Here is an 18,771-nt window from a genome sequence, read left to right as displayed (position 1 = left end):
TCTGAGTTCAAGCGATTCTCCTGCCTCAGCCTCCCGAGTAGCTGGGATTACAGGTGCGCGCCACCATGTCCAGCTGATTTTTTGTATTTTTAGTAGAAACAGGGTTTTACCATGTTAGCCAGGCTGGTTTCGAACACCTGACCTCAAATGATCTGCCCGCATTGGCCTCCCAAAGTGCAGAGATTACAGGCGTGAGCCACTGTGCCCAGCCCAAATATATTTTTTAATTGTGAGGCTCTTAAAGTTCATGAGTTGGGCACAGAGGCCCGTGCCTGTAACCCCAGTGCTTTGGAAGGCTTGAGCCCAGGAGTTCAGGACCGGCCAGGGCAACATGGCCAGATCCCTTTTCTACAAAACAAAATAAGATTAAAATTAGTCAGATGTAGTGGCATGTGCCAGTAGTTGCAGCTAATTAGGAAGCTGAGACAGGAGGATCACTTGAACTTAGGAGGTCAAGGCTGCAGTAAGATATGATCCGCACCACTACACTCCAAGGCAACAACAAGACCCTCTCTCTCAAAAAAAAGAAAAAAAGTTCAAGTTTCTAAGAATAAGAATGTATTTGCCTAACACAGTATGTGATTCCATTTATATGAAGTTTAAAAACTTGCAAAATTAATCTATGTTGATAGGACTAAGAAAAGTAGTTACCTCAGAGGTGGGATGACTCATGGCTACAAAGGAACATGGGAAACTTTCTTTGGTGTTGGAGATTTTCTGTATTGTGGTCTAGATAATGACTATACAGAAATATATAAAAGTAATCAAGATATTTTCTTAATATTTGTATTTTACTGTAAATTATGCATCAGTGTTACTGGCAGGAGAGGAAGTATGTAAGCATTATTTGGATCAACAGGTGTGAATTGATGCAAGAAATAACTTTATTTATAATTTATAGAGATAGTCATTTCAAAATTAAAATTGTTTATATTATAACTCTACAGAGGGTGTGTTTTTAAACTTTTGAAAATTCTTTCATTTTTACAGATTGAAAGTAGTGTTCCCTGCCAACTGCTAGAGTCAGTGCTACAAGAACTAAAGGGTTTGCAGGAATTTCTAGACAGAAATTCCCAGTTTGCAGGAGGACCATTAGGAAATCCAAAGTAAGAATATATAAGGTTTATTAATTCATCTTTTTCTTTTCGTTGTATTTTTTGTTGAGATAATTTGCATACTATAAAGTTGGTCCTTTTAAAGTGTCTAGTTTAGTATTTTTAGTGTATCTATAAGGTTATGCAACCATCACCACTGTCTAATTCCAGAACATTTTCATCACACCAAGAAGAAACTGTGCCCATGACCAGCCATTTATTATTCATGGACCTTCCCCCAGTCCCTGGCAACCACTAATCTTTCTGTCTCCACAGATCTGCCTTTTCTGAATATTTATATAAATTGGAATATTTATATAAATGGAATATTTATATAAATATTTATATAAATGGAATATTTATAGTATACAATGTAATATATAAATATATGAATATACTTATGTAAATGGAATATTTCTATAAATTTTATATTTACATAAATGGAATATTTATACAAATGTTATATTTATATAAATGGAATATTTATACAAATGTTATTTTTAAAATGGAATGTTTCTATATTTTTTTAATGGAATATTTCTATATTTATAAAAATGGAATATTTGTAGAAATATTTATATAAATGGAATATTTATAGAAACATTTCTATAAATGGAAGTATGCAACAGATAACCTTTGGTGTCTATTTCTTTCCCTAAGCATGTTTTCCGGGTTTGACTGTTGTAGCATGTATTACTACTTTGTCTCATTTCTCAGTGTATCAGTTGATAGATATTTGTGTTATTTCACCTTTTTGGCTAATAAGAGTGCTGATATGAGCATTTCTGTACAAGTTTTTGTGTGGACATGTGTTTACATGGACTCTTGCTCTGTCGCCTAGGCTGGAGTACAAAGGCTTCATCTTGGCTCACTGCAACCTCCACCTCCCAGCTTGAAGCAATTCTGCCTCAGCCTCCAAGTAGCTTAGATTACAGATGTGCACCACTATGCCCGGCTAGTTCTTCTTTGTATTTTTAGCAGAGACAAGGTTTCACCATGTTGACCAGGCTGGTCTCGAACTCCTGACCTTGTGATCCACTGGCCTCAGCCTCCCAAAGTGTTGGGATTACAGGTGTGAGCCACAGCGTGTAACCAAGAATGGACATTTGGAGTTTTTATGAGACAGCGTTATCACTCTTGTCGCCCAGGCTGGAGTGCTGTGGTGCAACCTCGGCTCACTGCAGCCTTCCCTTCCTGGGTTCAAGCGATTCTCCTGCCTCAGCCTCCTGAGTAACTGGGATTATAGGCGCCTGCCACCATGCCCAGCTAATTTTTGTATTTTTAGTAGAGATGGAGTTTCACTGTGTTGGCCAGGCTGGTCTGTTTTTTTTTTTTTTTTTTTTTTTTTTTTTTTTTGAGACGGAGCCTCGCTCTGTGGCCCGGGCTGGAGTGCAGTGGCCGGATCTCAGCTCACTGCAAGCTCCGCCTCCCGGGTTTACGCCATTCTCCTGCCTCAGCCTCCCGAGTAGCTGGGACTACAGGCGCCCACCACCTCGCCTGGCTAGTTTTTTGCATTTTTTAGTAGAGACGGGGTTTCACCGTGTCAGCCAGGATGGTCTAGATTTCCTGACCTCGTGATCCGCCCGTCTCGGCCTCCCAAAGTGCTGGGATTACAGGCTTGAGCCACCGCGCCCAGCCTAGGCTGGTCTTAAACTCCTGACCTCAGGTAATCCACCATGCCCAGCAAGAATGGATTTTTTCTTGTCTTGTCTTTTCTTTTTTTTTTTTTTTTTTTTTTTGAGATGGAGTCTCGCTATGTCACCCAGCCTGGAGTGCAGTGGTGTGGTCTCGACTTACTGTAAGCTCCGCCTCCTGGGTTCACGCCATTCTCTTGCCTTAGCCTCCTGAGTAGCTGGGACTACAGGCGCCTGCCACCACATCTGGCACATTTTTTGTATTTTTAGTAGAGACGGGGTTTCACCATGTTAGCCAGGATGGGCTCCATCTCCTGACCTCGTGATCTGCCCACCTCGGCCTCCCGAAGTGCTGGGATTACAGGCGTGAGCCACCATGCGCGGCCAAGAATGGATATTTTTAAGCCTCTAAAATAATACGGACTTTTTGTTGAAAAAATAATAATCACATTGCATTCGGGGAGTCACATCACTCCTTACAATTGTTAACGGGTTATTAGAGTATAATCTTTTTAAAGCATATATAGACTGGGCAGAGTGGCTCACATCTATAATCCCAACACTTTGGAAAGCCAAGGCAGGAGGATTGCTTGAAGCCGGGAGTGTGAGACCAGCCTGGGCAATATAGGTGACCTTGTCACTACAAAAACATATAAATAGGCCGGGCGCAGTGGCTCATGTCTGTAATCCCAGCACTTTGGGAGGCTGAGGCGGGCGGATCATCTGAGGTCAGAAGTTCGAGACCAGCCTGACCAACATGAAGAAACCCCATCTCTGCTAAAATACAAAACTAGCCGGGCGTGGTGACACATGCTTGTAATTCCTGCTAGGAGGGAGGCTGAGGCAGGAGAATTTCGCTTAAACCTGGGAGGCGGAGGTTGCGATGAGCCAAGATAGTGCCATTGCACTCCAACCTGTGCAACAAGAGCGAAACTCTGTCTCAAAAAGAAAAAACAAAAACAAATAATAAAGCATACATAAATATACACTTCTTTAAAAGCAAAAATAGAGTCTAAGTACACTTTTATGTAACATTGTTCATACTGTGTGTGTGTGTGTGTGTGTGTGTGTGTGTGTGTGTATATATATGGTTGGTTTTTTTTTTTTTTGGTTCCCCCCCCGCCGAGACAGAGTCTTGCTCTATCGCCCAGGCTGGAGTGCAGTGGTGCGATCTCAGCTCACTGCAGCCTCTGCCTCCCAGGTTTAAGCAATTCTCCTGCCTCAGCCTTCCGAGTAGCTGGGATTACATGCGTGTACCACCATGCCTGGCTAATTTTTATATTTTTAGTAGAGATGGGGTTTCACCATGTTGGCCAGGATGGTCTCCATCTCTTGACCTCATGATCCGCCTGCCTCAGGCTCCCAAAGTGCTGGGATTATAGGGGTGAGCCACCACACCCGGCCTGTCTTTATCTTTTAAGTAGGAGAACTTACCTCCTTCCCATTTTATTGGGATTAGTTAAATGTGGTTTATTGTTTTGGTTTGGTTTTTTTGGAGACAGTCTTGCTCTGTCGCCCAGGCTGCAGTGTAGTGGTGCAATCTCAGCTCATTGCAACATCCACCTCCCTGACTCAAGCGATTCTCCTGCCTCAGCCTTCCAAGTAGCTCAGATTACAGCCCCACACCACTATGCCTGGCTAATTTTTGTATTTGTAGTAGAGACAGGGTTTTGCCATGTTGGCCAGGCTGATCTTGAACTCTTGACCTCAGATAATCCACCTGCTTCAGCTTCCCAGAGTGCTGGTATTACAGGTGTGAGCCACTGCGTCTGACCTAGTTAAATGTTTGATTTTTTTCTCTCCATCCTGAATTTGTGCTTTTTGTTTATTTTCTTCCCTTTGCCATTTCCTTATTGTATTGGATTGATCGGGCCTCTCTCTACTTAAACACCAATTAAGAAGTTCTATATATGATACTTCTTCCTCTATTAGTTTTAAATTCTAACAGACATACATCTCAGTCACCATTAATAATTTAACAAAATCTATTATTTCCTTTCCTTGCCTTCTGCCATAGCTCTCCCTCCAAATTATCTGGAATTTTACTTGTCAGATGTTTTTAGTTTGTTTGGGTTTTTTTCCAACATTGTGGTCTTTTGTTAATTGAATTTTACCATTACATCTACAATTATATGTAAATTTTCTAATCTACTTCTGATTTCTCTTAATTACTCATTTCTCTTTAGTTTTTAGCAGGATGTTTTTGAATTTTGATGTTTCTTGAATTTTCACATATGCAATTCTGTCATCTGCAGATAGAGATAGTTTCATCTTTTCCATCTTTTCTTTTCTAGCTCTACTTGCTTTCTCCTGTCTGCACAAGGTAATCTCTCTCTGTCTCTCTTTTTTTTGAGACGAGACGGAGTTTCACTCTTATTGCCCAGGCTGGACTGCGATGGTGTGATCCTCGGCTCGCTGCAACCTCCGCCTCCTGGGTTCAAGCAATTCTCCTGCCTCCGCCTCCCGAGTAGCTGGGATTACAGACATGAGCCACCACGCCCAGCTAATTTTGTATTTTTAGTAGAGACGGGGTTTCTCCATGTTGGTCAGGCTGATCTCAATCTCCCAACCTCAGGTTATCCACCCGCCTCGGCCTCCCAAAGTGCTGGGATTACAAGCGTGTGCCACGGTGCCCAGCCACTAATCTCTCTCTGCCTTTTCTCTCTCTCTGTTTTTTTTTTCTTTTTCAGGCAATCTTGCTCTGTCACTGAGGCTGGAGTGCAGTGGTGTGATCATTGTTCCCTGAAACTTCAAACTCAGCCACCTGAGTAGTTGGGGCTACAGGCGTGTGCTGCCACAACTGGCTGATTTTTTCTTATTTTTCTCAGAGATAGGGTCTCACTGTGTTGCTCAGGCTGGTCTCAAACTCTTGGCCTCAAGTGATGCTCCCTCCTTAGCCTCCCAAAGTGCTGGGATTACAGGCATGACCCACTGCATCCTCCCTTACTGAGGTGTTTTTTGGTTTTGTTTTTTGAGATGGGTCTCACTCTGTTGCCCAGGCTGGAGTGCAGTGGCACGATCATGGCTCACCACAACTTTGACCTCCCAGCTTCAAGTGATCCTCCCACCTCAGCCTCCTGAGTAGCTGGGACTACAGGCACATGCCACCATGCTCAGCTAATTTTTTTATTGCATATTTTGTAGAGACAAGGTCTGACTGTATTGCCCATGTTGATCTTGCACTCCTGGGCTTAGGCGATCCTCCTGTCTTGGCCTCAAAAAATGCTGGGATTATAGGCATGAGCCATCTGCACTCAGCCCTTATTGAATATGTTTAATATATTCATATATTTAACATATTGAATATGCTTAACATATTCAGTAAGTGAGTTTGTCAAATGTATTTACTGCATTTTACAGAGATGATCACATCATTTTCCTTCTTTAACAATAGAATTATATCAATAATTAATCAATTATATGTCCTAATTTCGACCAGTCCCTGGATTTCTGTAACATTAGTTTCATTGAGTATGGAAATTTTTTAAACAGATTTTTGAGATCTACTTTACATACCACTAAATTTACTCATTTTGAATATTCAGTTTGGTGACTTTTAGTAAATTCATAGAATTGTGCAACCATTACCACAGTCCAATTTTAGCACACTTCCATTATCTAGGAGACATACCTCATGTCAATTAGCAGTCACTTTCCATTCCCATTTCTTAGTCCCACACACTTACTGATCTGTTCTATTTCTGTAGATGTGCCTATTCTTGACATGTCATATAAACAGAATCATACTGTGTGGTCTTGGAGTCTGGCTTCTTTCGCTTAGTGTGTTTTTGGGGCTTATGTTTGAGATTTATGTTGTAGTATGTATTCATGTTTTGTTCGTTTTTATTGCCCAGTTAATGTGGAATTTTAAGATCATAGACCATTTCTCATATCTTCATATACATTTTGCACCATTTTCTTGCCAAAGTTTAGTGTTGTAGATGAAAAAGTACATTACCTGTATGATTCTCTTTCCTTTGTAAGTGACTTAGTGTTGACTTTGAAATTTTTTTGTGCTTTTTTCTTTTTATTACCAAAATTCAAAAATCACAACATGATGTCTTTAGGTATATCTTCTTTACAGCTCTCAGTGAGCCTTTAGAATGAACGTCTTGGCTTTAATCAGTTTTTTTTCTCCTGTTTTTTATGTATCGTGGTACACATTGAGTATCCCTTATCTGAACTATTTGGAACCAGAAGTGTTTTGGCTTTCACGGTTTTTTGAATTTTTAAGTATTTGCATTATACTTAGGTTGAGCATCCCTATTCCGAAAATGTGAAATCCAGAATGCTCCAATGAGCATTTCCTTTGAGCATCATGCTGATGTGCAAAACGTTTTAGATTTGGGGGTATTTCAGATGTTAGATTTTTTTTATTAGGGATACTCAATCTATATTTCTTCTGTCCCATTCTCTTTGGAGAATCATATTACTCTCTTGTATCTAGCTTGTTTCTTCTCTTCCGTAATTTCCTTCCTTTCTCTCCTTTACCCCCTCTTTTTGCTTGATCTTTTTTTTCTACAGATTAGGAAAATTTATAGCTGATGTTCTCAGTCATTTAATTGATTTAATCTCAGTCATTTTAAGTAGCATCTGTTTAGTCTGTCTCATAAATTTTTTTGGCCATCAAATTTTTAATTCCAAGAATTCTTTCTTATTTGTCAATTTTTTTTTTTTTTTTTTGGCAACCAGCCCTTCTGGTGATGGTTGCCCTACCTTATGAATTATTTTTAAAAATTATACATATTAAATGTTTGAATTGTACTGTGTAAGTATGTGTTATATCTCAATAAAGCTGTTATAAATACACACATTCTGCAATTTCTGTTTCAGTACTACTGCTAAAGTGCAGCAGAGGCTGATAGGATTCATGCGTCCTGAAAACGGAAATCCCCAGCAAATGCAACAGGAGCTTCAGAGGAAGTTTCATGGTAAATTACTGCTTCTCATCAGTTAAGCGTACATGACCTCAGTAAAATTTTATTACTTGAATAGAAAACAGTGGACTTTTCTTGGTAAAATGTACTTTGTACACAAATATTTGTAATTAAAATGTCAGTGTAATTGGGTCTGGGGTGGTGGCTCACACCTGTAATACCACCACTTTGGAAGGCTGAGTTGGGAGAATCACCTGTTCCTGGGTGCAGAGGTTTCAGTGAGCTGAGATCATGCCATTGCACTCCAGCCTGGGTGACAGAGTGAGACCCCGCCTCAAAACTAAAAATAAAAAAAGTGTGATTGAGAAAGTAGGATAATATGGATATTGTATATTTCCCTCTTTTAGCATATACATTTTTGTTCCTTCCTGCACCAGAAAACATGATACACATATATTTCATTACGATTTTTTTTTATTATGGTGAAATATGTATATACCATAAAATTTACCATTGTTACTTTTTATTTATTTATGTTTTTGAGGTAGAATTTCACTCTTGCTTCCCAGGCTGGAGTGCAATGGCGCGATCTTGGCTCACTGCAACCTCCGCTTCCGGGTTCAAGCAATTCTTCTGCCTCAGCCTCCCGAGTAGCTGGGATTAGAGGCATGTGCCACCACACTGGGCTAATTTTGTATTTTCAGTAGGGATGGGGTTTCTCCATGTGGGTCAGGCTGGTCTCAAACTTCCAACCTCTGGTGATCCACCCACCTTGGCCTCCCAAAGTGCTAGGATTACAGATGTGAGCCACTGCACCCGGCCCCACTTTTACTTTTTTTTTTTTTTTTTTTGAGACAGAGTCTCACTCTGTCGCCCAGGTTGGAGTGCAGTGGCGCAATCTTGGCTTAGTGCAAGCTCCGCCTCCCAGGTTCACTCCATTCTCCTGCCTCAGCCTTCTGAGTAGCTGGGACTACAGGTGCCTACCACCACGCTCAGCTAATTTTTTTTTTTTTTTTTTTTTTGTATTTTTTAGTAGAGACGGGGTTTCACCGTGTTAAGCAGGATGATCTCAATCTCCTGACCTCGTGATCCGCCCGCCTCAGCCTCCCAAAGTGCTGGGATTACAGGCATAAGCCACTGCGCCTGGCCTGTTTTTACTATTTTTAAGTGTACAGTTCAGTGGCATTCAGGATATTGATTTTATGTCCCCATTACCAATATCCATCTCCAGAACTTTTGTCATCTTCCCCAAAATGTCACTCTGGGCTGGGCACGGTGGCTCTCGCCTGTAATCCCAGCACTTTGGGAGGCCACGGCAGGTGGATCACCAGAGGTCCGGAGTTCAAGACCAGCCTGGCCAACATGGTGAAACCCCGTCACTATCAAAAATACAAAAATCAGCCAGGCGTGGTGGCAGGCTCCTGTAATCTCAGCTACTCTGGAGGCTGAGGCAGGAGAATCGCTTGAACCCAGCAGGTGGAGGTTGCAATGAGCTGAATTTGTGCCATTGCACTCTGGCCTGGGCAACAAGAACAAGACTCTGTCTTAGAAAACAAAGTAAAAAACACCAAAACTCACTCTGTCCCCATGAAATAATAACCCCCCATTTTTTTCCCCTATCCCAGGTCTCTGGCAACCACCAATCTACTTTCTGTCTCTGAATTTTACCACTCTGGGTACCCTATTAGAATGAAACCAAGCTTTTCATTTTGTGACAGGCTTATGTCACTTAGCTTACTGTCCTCAAGGTTCATCCATGTTGTAACATGTGTCAGAACTTCCTTCCTTTTTAAGATTGAGTAATTTCTATTGTGTGTATGTGCATATGTGCACACATACTACACTTCCTTTATCCATTCATTTGTTCATGGATGCTGAGTTACTTCCGTTTTTTGGCTATTGTGAACAATGCTGCCATTAACATGGGTGAACAAATAGGAATTAAAGTCTCTGCTTTCAGTTCTTTTGGGTATATACCCAGAAGTGGAATTGCTATATCGTATAGTAATTCTATTACTAATTTTTTGATGAACCGCCATACTGTTTCATAGCAGCTACTGCATTTTATGTTTATGTTTATCTTTATTTCTTTTTGATACGGAGTTTCACTCTTGTCGCCCAGGCTGGAGTGCAATGGTGCAATCTTGGCTCACTGCAGCCTCCACCTCCCAGGTTCAAGCAATTCTGCCTCAGCCTCCCGAGTAGCTGCGGTTACAGGCTACCACACCCAGCTAATTTTTGTATTTTTAGTATAGAGAGGGTTTCGCCATGTTGGCCAGGCTGGTCTTGAACTCCTGACCTCAGGTGATCCACCCACCTCGGCCTCCCAAAGTGCTAGGATTACAGGTGTGAGCCACTGCGCCTGGCCAGCTACAGCATTTTATACTTCTAGTAGCAATGCACAAAGGTCCCAATTTCTTCACATCTTTGCCAACATTTGTCATTTTTCTGTCCTTTTATATATAGCCATCCTAATGAACATGGAATGGCATCTCATTGGGATTTCGATTTGCGTTTCCCTAATGATTAGTAATATGCCTTTTTATAGAGCTAAAAATATGAGTCAAATATTTCGTTGTGCTTTTTTTTTTTTTTGAGACGGAGTCTCGCTCTGTCGCCCAGGCTGGAGTGCAGTGGCCGGATCTCAGCTCACTGCAAGCTCCGCCTCCCGGGTTCACGCCATTCTCCTGCCTCAGCCTCCCGAGTAGCTGGGACTACAGGCACCCGCCACCTCGCCCGGCTAGTTTTTTGTAGTTTTAGTAGAGACGGGGTTTCACTGTGTTCACCAGGATGGTCTCGATCTCCTGACCTCGTGATCCACCCATCTCGGCCTCCCAAAGTGCTGGGATTACAGGCTTGAGCCACCGCGCCCGGCTTCGTTGTGCTTTTTATCAATTATAACAAGGAAAGAATAAGGCAACTGAAAAGTTCTTATAATCTTCAGTTATTCCAGATACAAGTTAGAAGAATAATAAGTTATTGCATGAACTTTTTGTGCCATTTAATTTTTTTTAAGTTCTTTTGCCTTCCATTGTTAGGGTCAGCGTTACTTTTTCTGGCCATGATAGAACTTTCTGGTTTGTTTGTTTGTTTTGAGACGGAGTCTCGCTTCTTCACCGAGGCTGAAGTGCGGTGGCGCAATCTTGGCTCACCGCAACCTCTGCTTCCCAGGTTCAAGCGATTCTCCTGCCTCAGCCTCTCAAGTAGCTGGGATCACGGGCGTGTGCCACCATGCCTATCTAGATTTTGTGTTTTTAGTAGAGACGGGGTTTTGCCACTTTGGCCAGGCCGGTCTTGAACTCATGACCTCAGGTGATCCACCCAACTCGGCCTCCCAAAATGCTGCGATTACTTGCGTGAGCCACCACGCCTGGCCAATAGAACTTTCTCAACACTCAACCATTTACTTTTGTGCCAAGCTAGTTTCTTCCCTACTCAGGACCCTAGGTTTCTATTCATCATTTTGTAAATTCTTTTTTTTTTTTTTTTTTTTAAGACAGAGTCTTGCTCTGTAGCCCGGGCTGGAGTGCAGTGGCCAGATCTCAGCTCACTGCAAGTTCCGCCTCCCGGGTTTACGCCATTCTCCTGCCTCAGCCTCCGGAGTAGCTGGGACTACAGGCGCCCGCCACCTCGCCCGGCTAGTTTTTTGTATTTTTAGTAGAGACGGGGTTTCACGGTGTTAGCCAGGATGGTCTCGATCTCCTGACCTCGTGATCCGCCCGTCTCGGCCTCCCAAAGTGCTGGGATTACAGGCTTGAGCCACCGCGCCCGGCCTTATAAATTCTTTTTTACTGTCTTTTAAATTTTTTCTCTCTCTTTTCTTTTTTTTGAGATGGAGTCTCACTCTGTCGCCCAGGCTCCACCTCCCAGGTTCACGCCATTCTCCTGCCTCAGCCTCCCAAGTAGCTGGGACTACAGGCGCCTGCCACCACACCCAGCTAATTTTTTGTATTTTTAGTAGAGACAGGGTTTTACTCTTTTAGCCAGGATGGTCTTGATCCACTGACCTTGTGATCCACCCGCCTCGGCCTCCCAAAGTGCTGGGATTACAGGCGTGAGCCACTGTGCCCAGCCTTAAATTTTTTCTCTTTTTTAAAAAATGTTGAAATTGTTTGCCTCTCCTCCAATTTTGTTTCTGTTCTGTTCTGTTTTGTTTTGTTTCGAGACAGAGTCTTGCTCTATTGCCCAGGCTGGAGTACAATGGTGCCATCTTGGCTCACTGCAACCTCCACCTCCTGCGTTCAAGCAATAATCGTGGCTCAGCCACCTGAGTAAGTCGGATTACAGGCATATGCCACCACGCCTGGCTAATTTTTGGATTTTTAGTAGAGGTGGGGTTCTGCCATGTTGGCCAAGCTGGTCTCAAACTCATGGCCTCAAGTGATCCGCCCACCTCGGCTTTACAAAGTGCTGGGATTACCAGCCATGAGCCACTGTGCCCAGCCACCATTTTGCACATTTTTTTCCTGAGCGGCTAATGATATTTCAGTATGGCTTTGAGATTACATTACTAAACATTGGTGAGGATTTGTACAAATAGGAGCATTTGAATTGCTGGCAGTTTATACTGAAACAACTGCTTTGGAGAGCAATTTGATCATATCTGGTAAAAGCTAAACATATATTCTGAAAGCTGATAGCTTCACTTCTAGGTATATATCCTTAAAGGAGTTTTTTTCAAACTTTTTCCCACAGTAAGAAATATATCTTACATGGCCAGGTGTAGCGGCTCACGCCTTTAATCCTAGCACTTTGGGAGGCCAAGGCAGGCAGATCATTTGAGGTCAGGAGTTTGAGACCAGCCTGGCCAACATGGTGAAACCCTGTCTCTACAAAAAAATACCAAAATTAGGCCGGGCGCGGTGGCTCAAGCCTGTAATCCCAGCACTTTGGGAGGCCGAGACGGGTGGATCACGAGGTCAGGAGATCGAGACCATCCTGGCTAACACAGTGAAACCCCGTCTCTACTAAAAAATACAAAAAAACTAGCCGGGCGAGGTGGCGGGCGCCTGTAGTCCCAGCTACTTGGGAGGCTGAGGCAGGAGAATGGCCTGAACCCGGGAGGCGGAGCTTGCAGTGAGCTGAGACCGGCCACTGCACTCCAGCAAGGGGGACAGAGTGAGACTCCGTCTCAAAAAAAAAAAAAAAAAAAAAAATACCAAAATTAGGTGGGCGTGGTGGTGGGTGCCTGTAATCCCAGCTACTCGGGAAGCTGAGGCAGGTGAATCACTTGAACCCAGGAGGCAGAGGTTGCAGTGAGCTGAGATTGTACCACTGCACTCCAGCCTGGGCAACAGAGCAAGACTCCATCTTAGGGGAAAAAAGAAAAGAAATATATCTTACATTATGACTCAGATGTTTAAAAGCATACATACAAACTAAAATAGATTTTCCTGAAGTATTTCTACTTGTTTTATACTCTGATATTTCTTTCTTTTTTGAATTCTTTTCTACTTTCTATATTTTGAGGGGTGAGCGAAAAGCTATCATCACTGACTAAACTGATTTCATGACTCGCCAATGCATGTTGATCTAGGGTTTGAGAAACTCAGTCCTAGACTAACTTTACTGTGCTTTCTAGGAGATGTTCTTTAAGAATATTTATTGCATCATTGTTTTATTTTCAAAATACTAGAAACAGTGTAATGTCCTCCAAGTGAAAAATGGGCCAAATTGTGGTATACTTACATGATGGAACACTCAGTAGTGAAAATAAATGTACTAGATTTATATTTATCAGTGTAGATAGCCTGCGAACATATAACTGAGTAGAAAAAGCAATGGTGTATTTGTTAAAAATACAGCAATTTTTTTTTTTTTGAGATGGAGTCTTGCTCTGTTGCCCAGGCTGGAGTGCAGTGGCGCAATCTCGGCTCACTGCAAGCTCCGCCTCCCGGGTTCACGCCATTCTCCTGCCTCAGCCTCCCAAGGAGATGGGACTGCAGGCGCCCGCCATCCTCCCCGGCTAATTATTTATATTTTTAGTAGAGACGGGGTTTCACCATGTTAGCCAGGATGGTCTCGATCTCCTGACCGCGTGATCCACCTGCCTCGGCCTCCGAAAGTGCTGGGAGTACAGGCATGAGCCTCTGCCAGGCCATGCAGCAATATTTTCATGGTTTATGTTTACCTACACAAACACAGAAGCATATGTATATACAGACACAGAGAGAAGATAAAAACATAAATACTACTGATTATCATAGTTGCCTCTAATGGGGGCTGGGAGGAAAACAATGGGGATTTCAACCTTAACTATGGTTTTTATTTGAAATAAAGCATCTTAACCTATGTTATTTTATAATAATTTATTAGTTTTGTTTTCTCATTAGAGGCTCAACTAAGTGAAAAGATTTCACTTCAGGCAATTCAGCAGCTGGTTCGAAAATCATATCAGGCTCTGGCTTTATGGAAACTTCTTTGTGAACATCAATTCACTGTCATTGTGGCAGAACTTCAGAAGGTAAGTTTTTAAAAATTTTTTATGATTGTACCATTAATACTATGTTTGGATTTTTTTGGATGAGTATTTTGGCTTTGGAGGAGATTATTTTGGGAAGCATTTACATTAATAATCAAGTTAGTATGTTACAGGAAGATTGCACAAAAGCTTACTAACTTGGGGGACCTATTTTTTTCAAAGCCACAAGTTTTTACTTGTGGTTATGTGAATGAAATCATACTTTACAAAACATATTTTTTTTTGTTTGTTTGTTTTTTTGTTTTTTTTTGTTTTTTTTTTTTTTTGAGACGGAGTCTCGCTCTGTCACCCAGGCTGGAGTACAGTGGCCGGATCTCAGCTCACTGCAAGCTCCGCCTCCCGGGTTTACGCCATTCTCCTGCCTCAGCCTCCCGAGTAGCTGGGACTACAGGCGCCCGCCACCACGCCCGGCTAATTTTTTTTTTTTGTATTTTTAGTAGAGACGGGGTTTCACCGTGTTAGCCCGGATGGTCTTGAACTCCTGACCTCGTGATCCGCCCGTCTCGGCCTCCCAAAGTGCTGGGATTATAGGCTTGAGCCACCGCGCCCGGCCACAAAACATATTTTTTAAAACAGTGGACTATAACCTTTATTTGAGCTACAGGTTCTTCTGAGAATCTGATAAAAGCTATCTCTCACTACCCTTAAAGAAATGCACATCAACATGGACACACAGACTTTTGCATATAATTTCAAAGGACCCAACAACCTAAATTAAATACTCTTGACTGGGCACCGTGCCTCACGCCTGCGATCCCAGCACTTTGGGAGGCTGAGGCAGGAGGATCACTTAAGCCTAGGAGTTCAGCACTATCCTGGACAAGATGTCAGGACCCATCTCTACTAAAAATAAAAACATAAATTAGTCGTGTGGTGGCACATGCCTGTAGTCCCAGCTACTTGGGAAGCTGAAGTGGGAGGAGCACTTGAGCCTGGGAGGTTGAGGCACCAGTTAGCTGTGATTGTGCCACTGCGTCCTAGCCTGGGTGACAGAGTGAACCCTGTCTCTCTCTCACACACACACACAAACCACTCCTACTTCATTTTATGTATGTATTTTTGTTGTTGTTGTTATTTTAGAGATGGAGTCTCACTCTGTCGCCCAGGCCAAAGTGCAGTTGTACGATCTCGGCTCACTGCAACCTCCGCCTCCCGGGTTCTAGCAATTCTGCCTCAGCCTCCCAAGTAGCTGGGATTACAGGTGCACGCCACCCATGCCCAGCTAATTTTTTGTATTTTAGTAGAGACTGGGTTTCACTGTGTTGCCCAGGCTGATCTCGAACTCCTGAGCTCAGGTAATCCACCCGCCTCGGCGTCCCAAAATGCTAGGATTACAGGCGTGACCTACCGTGCCCGGCAACTGCTGTTAGAATATATAGAGGAAATTTATTCCTACCTTTTATTTGTGAGCATTTCTGAACGTATACAGAAGTAGAACAAAAACTGTAACTCCTACATACATTTGACTCATTCAGCATTTTCAAGATATTGTGTTTCTTAAAAAAAATAGTTCCTTGAATAACAACAATGTCATTATCACAGTTACCAGTTTTTCTTGAGACAGTGTCTTGCTCTGTCTGGAATGCAGTAGCACGATCACAACTCACTGCACCCTTGACCTCCCTGGGCTCCAGTGATTCTCCTACTTTAGCCTCCCGAGTAGCTGATACTATAGGCACACACCACTATGCCTAGCTAAATTTTGTTTTTTTTTTTTATTTTGTAGAGATGGGTTTTCACCGTATCTCCTAGGTTGGATAGTTACCAATATTAACTATCAATATTTGATAGCAAAATCTGTCTGAAAAATGTCTTTTTACAGATTGGTTCATTCAAATGAGGATCTAAACAGTTTAGTTGGTTTGCTCGTGGAATTTATTGTTTATCTTTCATCTGTTTCAATCTGAAGCAGTCTTTCCTTCTTTTTCTTTTCCTTGCTGTTGCCTTGTAGAAATCCAATCATCAATCCAGTAGCATGTCCAGCATTGTAAGGACATTCTAAGGCCTTTTTTTTTTTAACCCTCTTCGTAGTAAACTTCTTCCTCTATCTCCTGCATTTTCTATAAAATGAAAGTTTATTATATAGGCTTGATTCGGTTCAGCTCCTTTTTTGAGGAAGAATAGAATACTTCATAGGTAGTGGTTTGTTCATCAGACTGTTAGAAGACACAAAAGGTTTCATTATCCTTTTAGTGATACTGAGATGGATTGCTGGATTCAAGTAGTAAGCCTAATACTGCCATTGTGGAATTCTCCATCAGACTTTAATTATCCATTGATAATCATTGCTGGAATTTATTATTTCATTTAGGATTACAAAAGGGGAATATTTATTTGCTCATTTTTTATTTTTTTGAGACAGCGTCTCGTTCTGTCACCCAGGCTGGAGTGCTGTGGAGTGATCTCAGATCACTGCAACCTCCACCTCCTGGGTATAAGCAATTATCCTGCCTCAGCTTCCCGAATAGCTGGGACTACAGGCATGTGCCACCATGTCTGACTGATTTTTGTATTTTTAGTAGAGACAGGGTTTCACCATGTTGGCCAGGCTGGTGTTGAACTCCCGACCTCAGGTCATCCACTCACCTTGGCCTATCAAAGTGCTGGGATTACAGGCATGAGCCACTGTGCCCGGCCAAAAGGATATTTTAAATCTGTGATTCCTTCCCCAGTTACTAGCTGCAATTCTGTAAAAAAAAAAATTTTCCTGTCCTATATGGATATTTCATTACTCTGAAATGCTTAATTTTTGACTCTTGTATACCATTTTTCAACGTTAGAAGGCAATCTCCTAATTCTTTCTACTAGTGTCTAATGAATAGATACAGTTTTTTTCTTTTTAAAAATTCAAGCTAATATATTTAATTATGAAACTGTTAGCGTTTTCATACCAAGTAGAATAATTTTGAGTTTTATTGAGTGATAAATATATTGTAGGTAGGTTTTTATCCTGGGTATGTTTTTGTGATCCATCTTCAAAGCTCTCTTCCTTACATCACCAATTGTGTGCTCAATTAATGCAAATTAAAGATTTGTTCAAGAATTTTAGGCCGGGCGCGGTGGCTCAAGCCTGTAATCCCAGCACTTTGGGAGGCCGAGATGGGCGGATCACGAGGTCAGGAGATTGAGACCATCCTGGCTAACACGGTGAAACCCTGTCTCTACTAAGAAATACAAAAAATAGCTGGCTGAGGCCGGAGAATGGCATGAACCCGGGAGGCGGAGCTTGCAGTGAGCTGAGATCCGGCCACTGCACTCCAGCCTGGGCTACAGAGCGAGACTCCGTCTCAAAAAAAAAAAAAAAAAAAGAATTTTAACACAGTTTCGATATTTCCTTGAATTTAGGAAAAAGAGATAGCAGTCACATCACTAACAGAATCTTTTACTATAGTATAAATCAATACTTTAGAGCTTCATTTGGACAAGCACATTTGTTCACAATACAGATTAAACTCCAATATTATAAGGTCTAGAATAATGGAATTCTAACAGTATTTAGGAAGAAGTAAAATGTAAGCCCAAGATTTTCAAATGTAGCCAAGTGATTGTTTTTTCCATTTTATAACCAAAGCGAGGAGATCTGGCTCTAGTTTTGGCTCTACTTAAGCTTTACTTTTCTCATTTGGAAAGTGAGAGTTTTGGACTAGATCTACTGTACGTTCTTTTCCAACTCTGTATGATTTTATGTAAGTTTGCAAAAATTTGTTTCTACTAATTAGTATATTTTCACTTTTCAATTACAGAGTCTATCAATGTTTAGGTTATTTTAAGTTATTACAATAATTTCATTATGTTTAGTAATATGGTATTTTTATAATTGTGATAGAAAAGTTTTATGCTCCTAGGAACTTCAAGAGCAGCTGAAGATCACAACCTTTAAAGATCTTGTAATTAGGGACAAAGAACTCACAGGGGCATTAATTGCTTCTCTTATCAACTGCTACATCAGAGATAATGCCGCTGTTGATGGCATTAGTTTACATTTGCAGGATATCTGCCCACTTCTGTATAGCACTGATGATGCCATTTGTTCCAAGGTATGATACTTTATTATCTATTTCATTGTTAGTTATAAGAGGTATCATGTATGATGAACCATCTTGTTTCACTTAATATAGGACCTCAGTCAGTTAGATCTCAACCTCTCCTAGCCTCAGGATCCTCATCTAAGAAAGGGGTTGGAATATGTGGCTTCTTAAAACCTGTGTATACTCTTTTAAGCTTAGCTTTTCTTTTTAAAAATATTTTTGTTTATTTATTTGACACAGGTTTTCACTCTGTTGCTTAGGCTGTAGTGCAGTGCTGTGATCATAGCTCACAGCAGTGTGTAAGTCCTAGACTCAAGCAGTCCTCTCACGTAGCTGGGGACTACAGGTGTGCAGCACTGCACCCAGCCAAATTTTTTCTTTTTCATAGAGACGTGTTCCGATTTGTTGTACAGGCTAGTCTTGAACTCTTGGCTTCAAGCGGATCCTCCTGCCTCAGCCTCCCATAGTGCTGGGATTGTAAGTGTGAGCCACTATGCCCGGCCCTCCTTTAAGTTTTTCATGAAGAATCTTCTATTTTTTTTATATATTTTTATTTATTTATTTATTTTTTTATAAGACGGAGTCTTGCCCTGTCGCCCAGGCTGGAGTGCAGTGGCACGATCTCAGCTCATTGCAACCTCCACCTCCCAGGTTCAA

At 41.8% G+C, this 18,771-nt stretch overlaps 1 protein-coding gene across 4 annotated transcripts in view; it reads left to right on the top strand.

Moving 5' to 3' along the window:
• Nucleotides 1-18,771, top strand: part of NUP155 (nucleoporin 155) — a 75,560-nt gene that overhangs the window by 39,976 nt on the left and 16,813 nt on the right. For all 4 annotated transcript variants that reach the window (XM_005556747.4, XM_045393638.3, XM_045393639.3 and 1 more), the window contains 4 exons: nucleotides 991-1,106; nucleotides 7,562-7,659; nucleotides 13,938-14,068; nucleotides 17,932-18,123. In XM_005556747.4, coding sequence (XP_005556804.2) covers nucleotides 991-1,106; nucleotides 7,562-7,659; nucleotides 13,938-14,068; nucleotides 17,932-18,123 — 537 coding nt within the window. The remainder of the gene's footprint in view (nucleotides 1-990; nucleotides 1,107-7,561; nucleotides 7,660-13,937; nucleotides 14,069-17,931; nucleotides 18,124-18,771) is intronic.

Source organism: Macaca fascicularis, chromosome 6 (assembly GCF_037993035.2).
Source record: "Macaca fascicularis isolate 582-1 chromosome 6, T2T-MFA8v1.1".
In the NCBI taxonomy this organism is placed as follows: domain Eukaryota; kingdom Metazoa; phylum Chordata; class Mammalia; order Primates; family Cercopithecidae; genus Macaca; species Macaca fascicularis.
The sequence above is the reverse complement of the archived record's forward strand: the minus strand, read 5'-3'. Positions and strand labels throughout refer to the sequence as shown.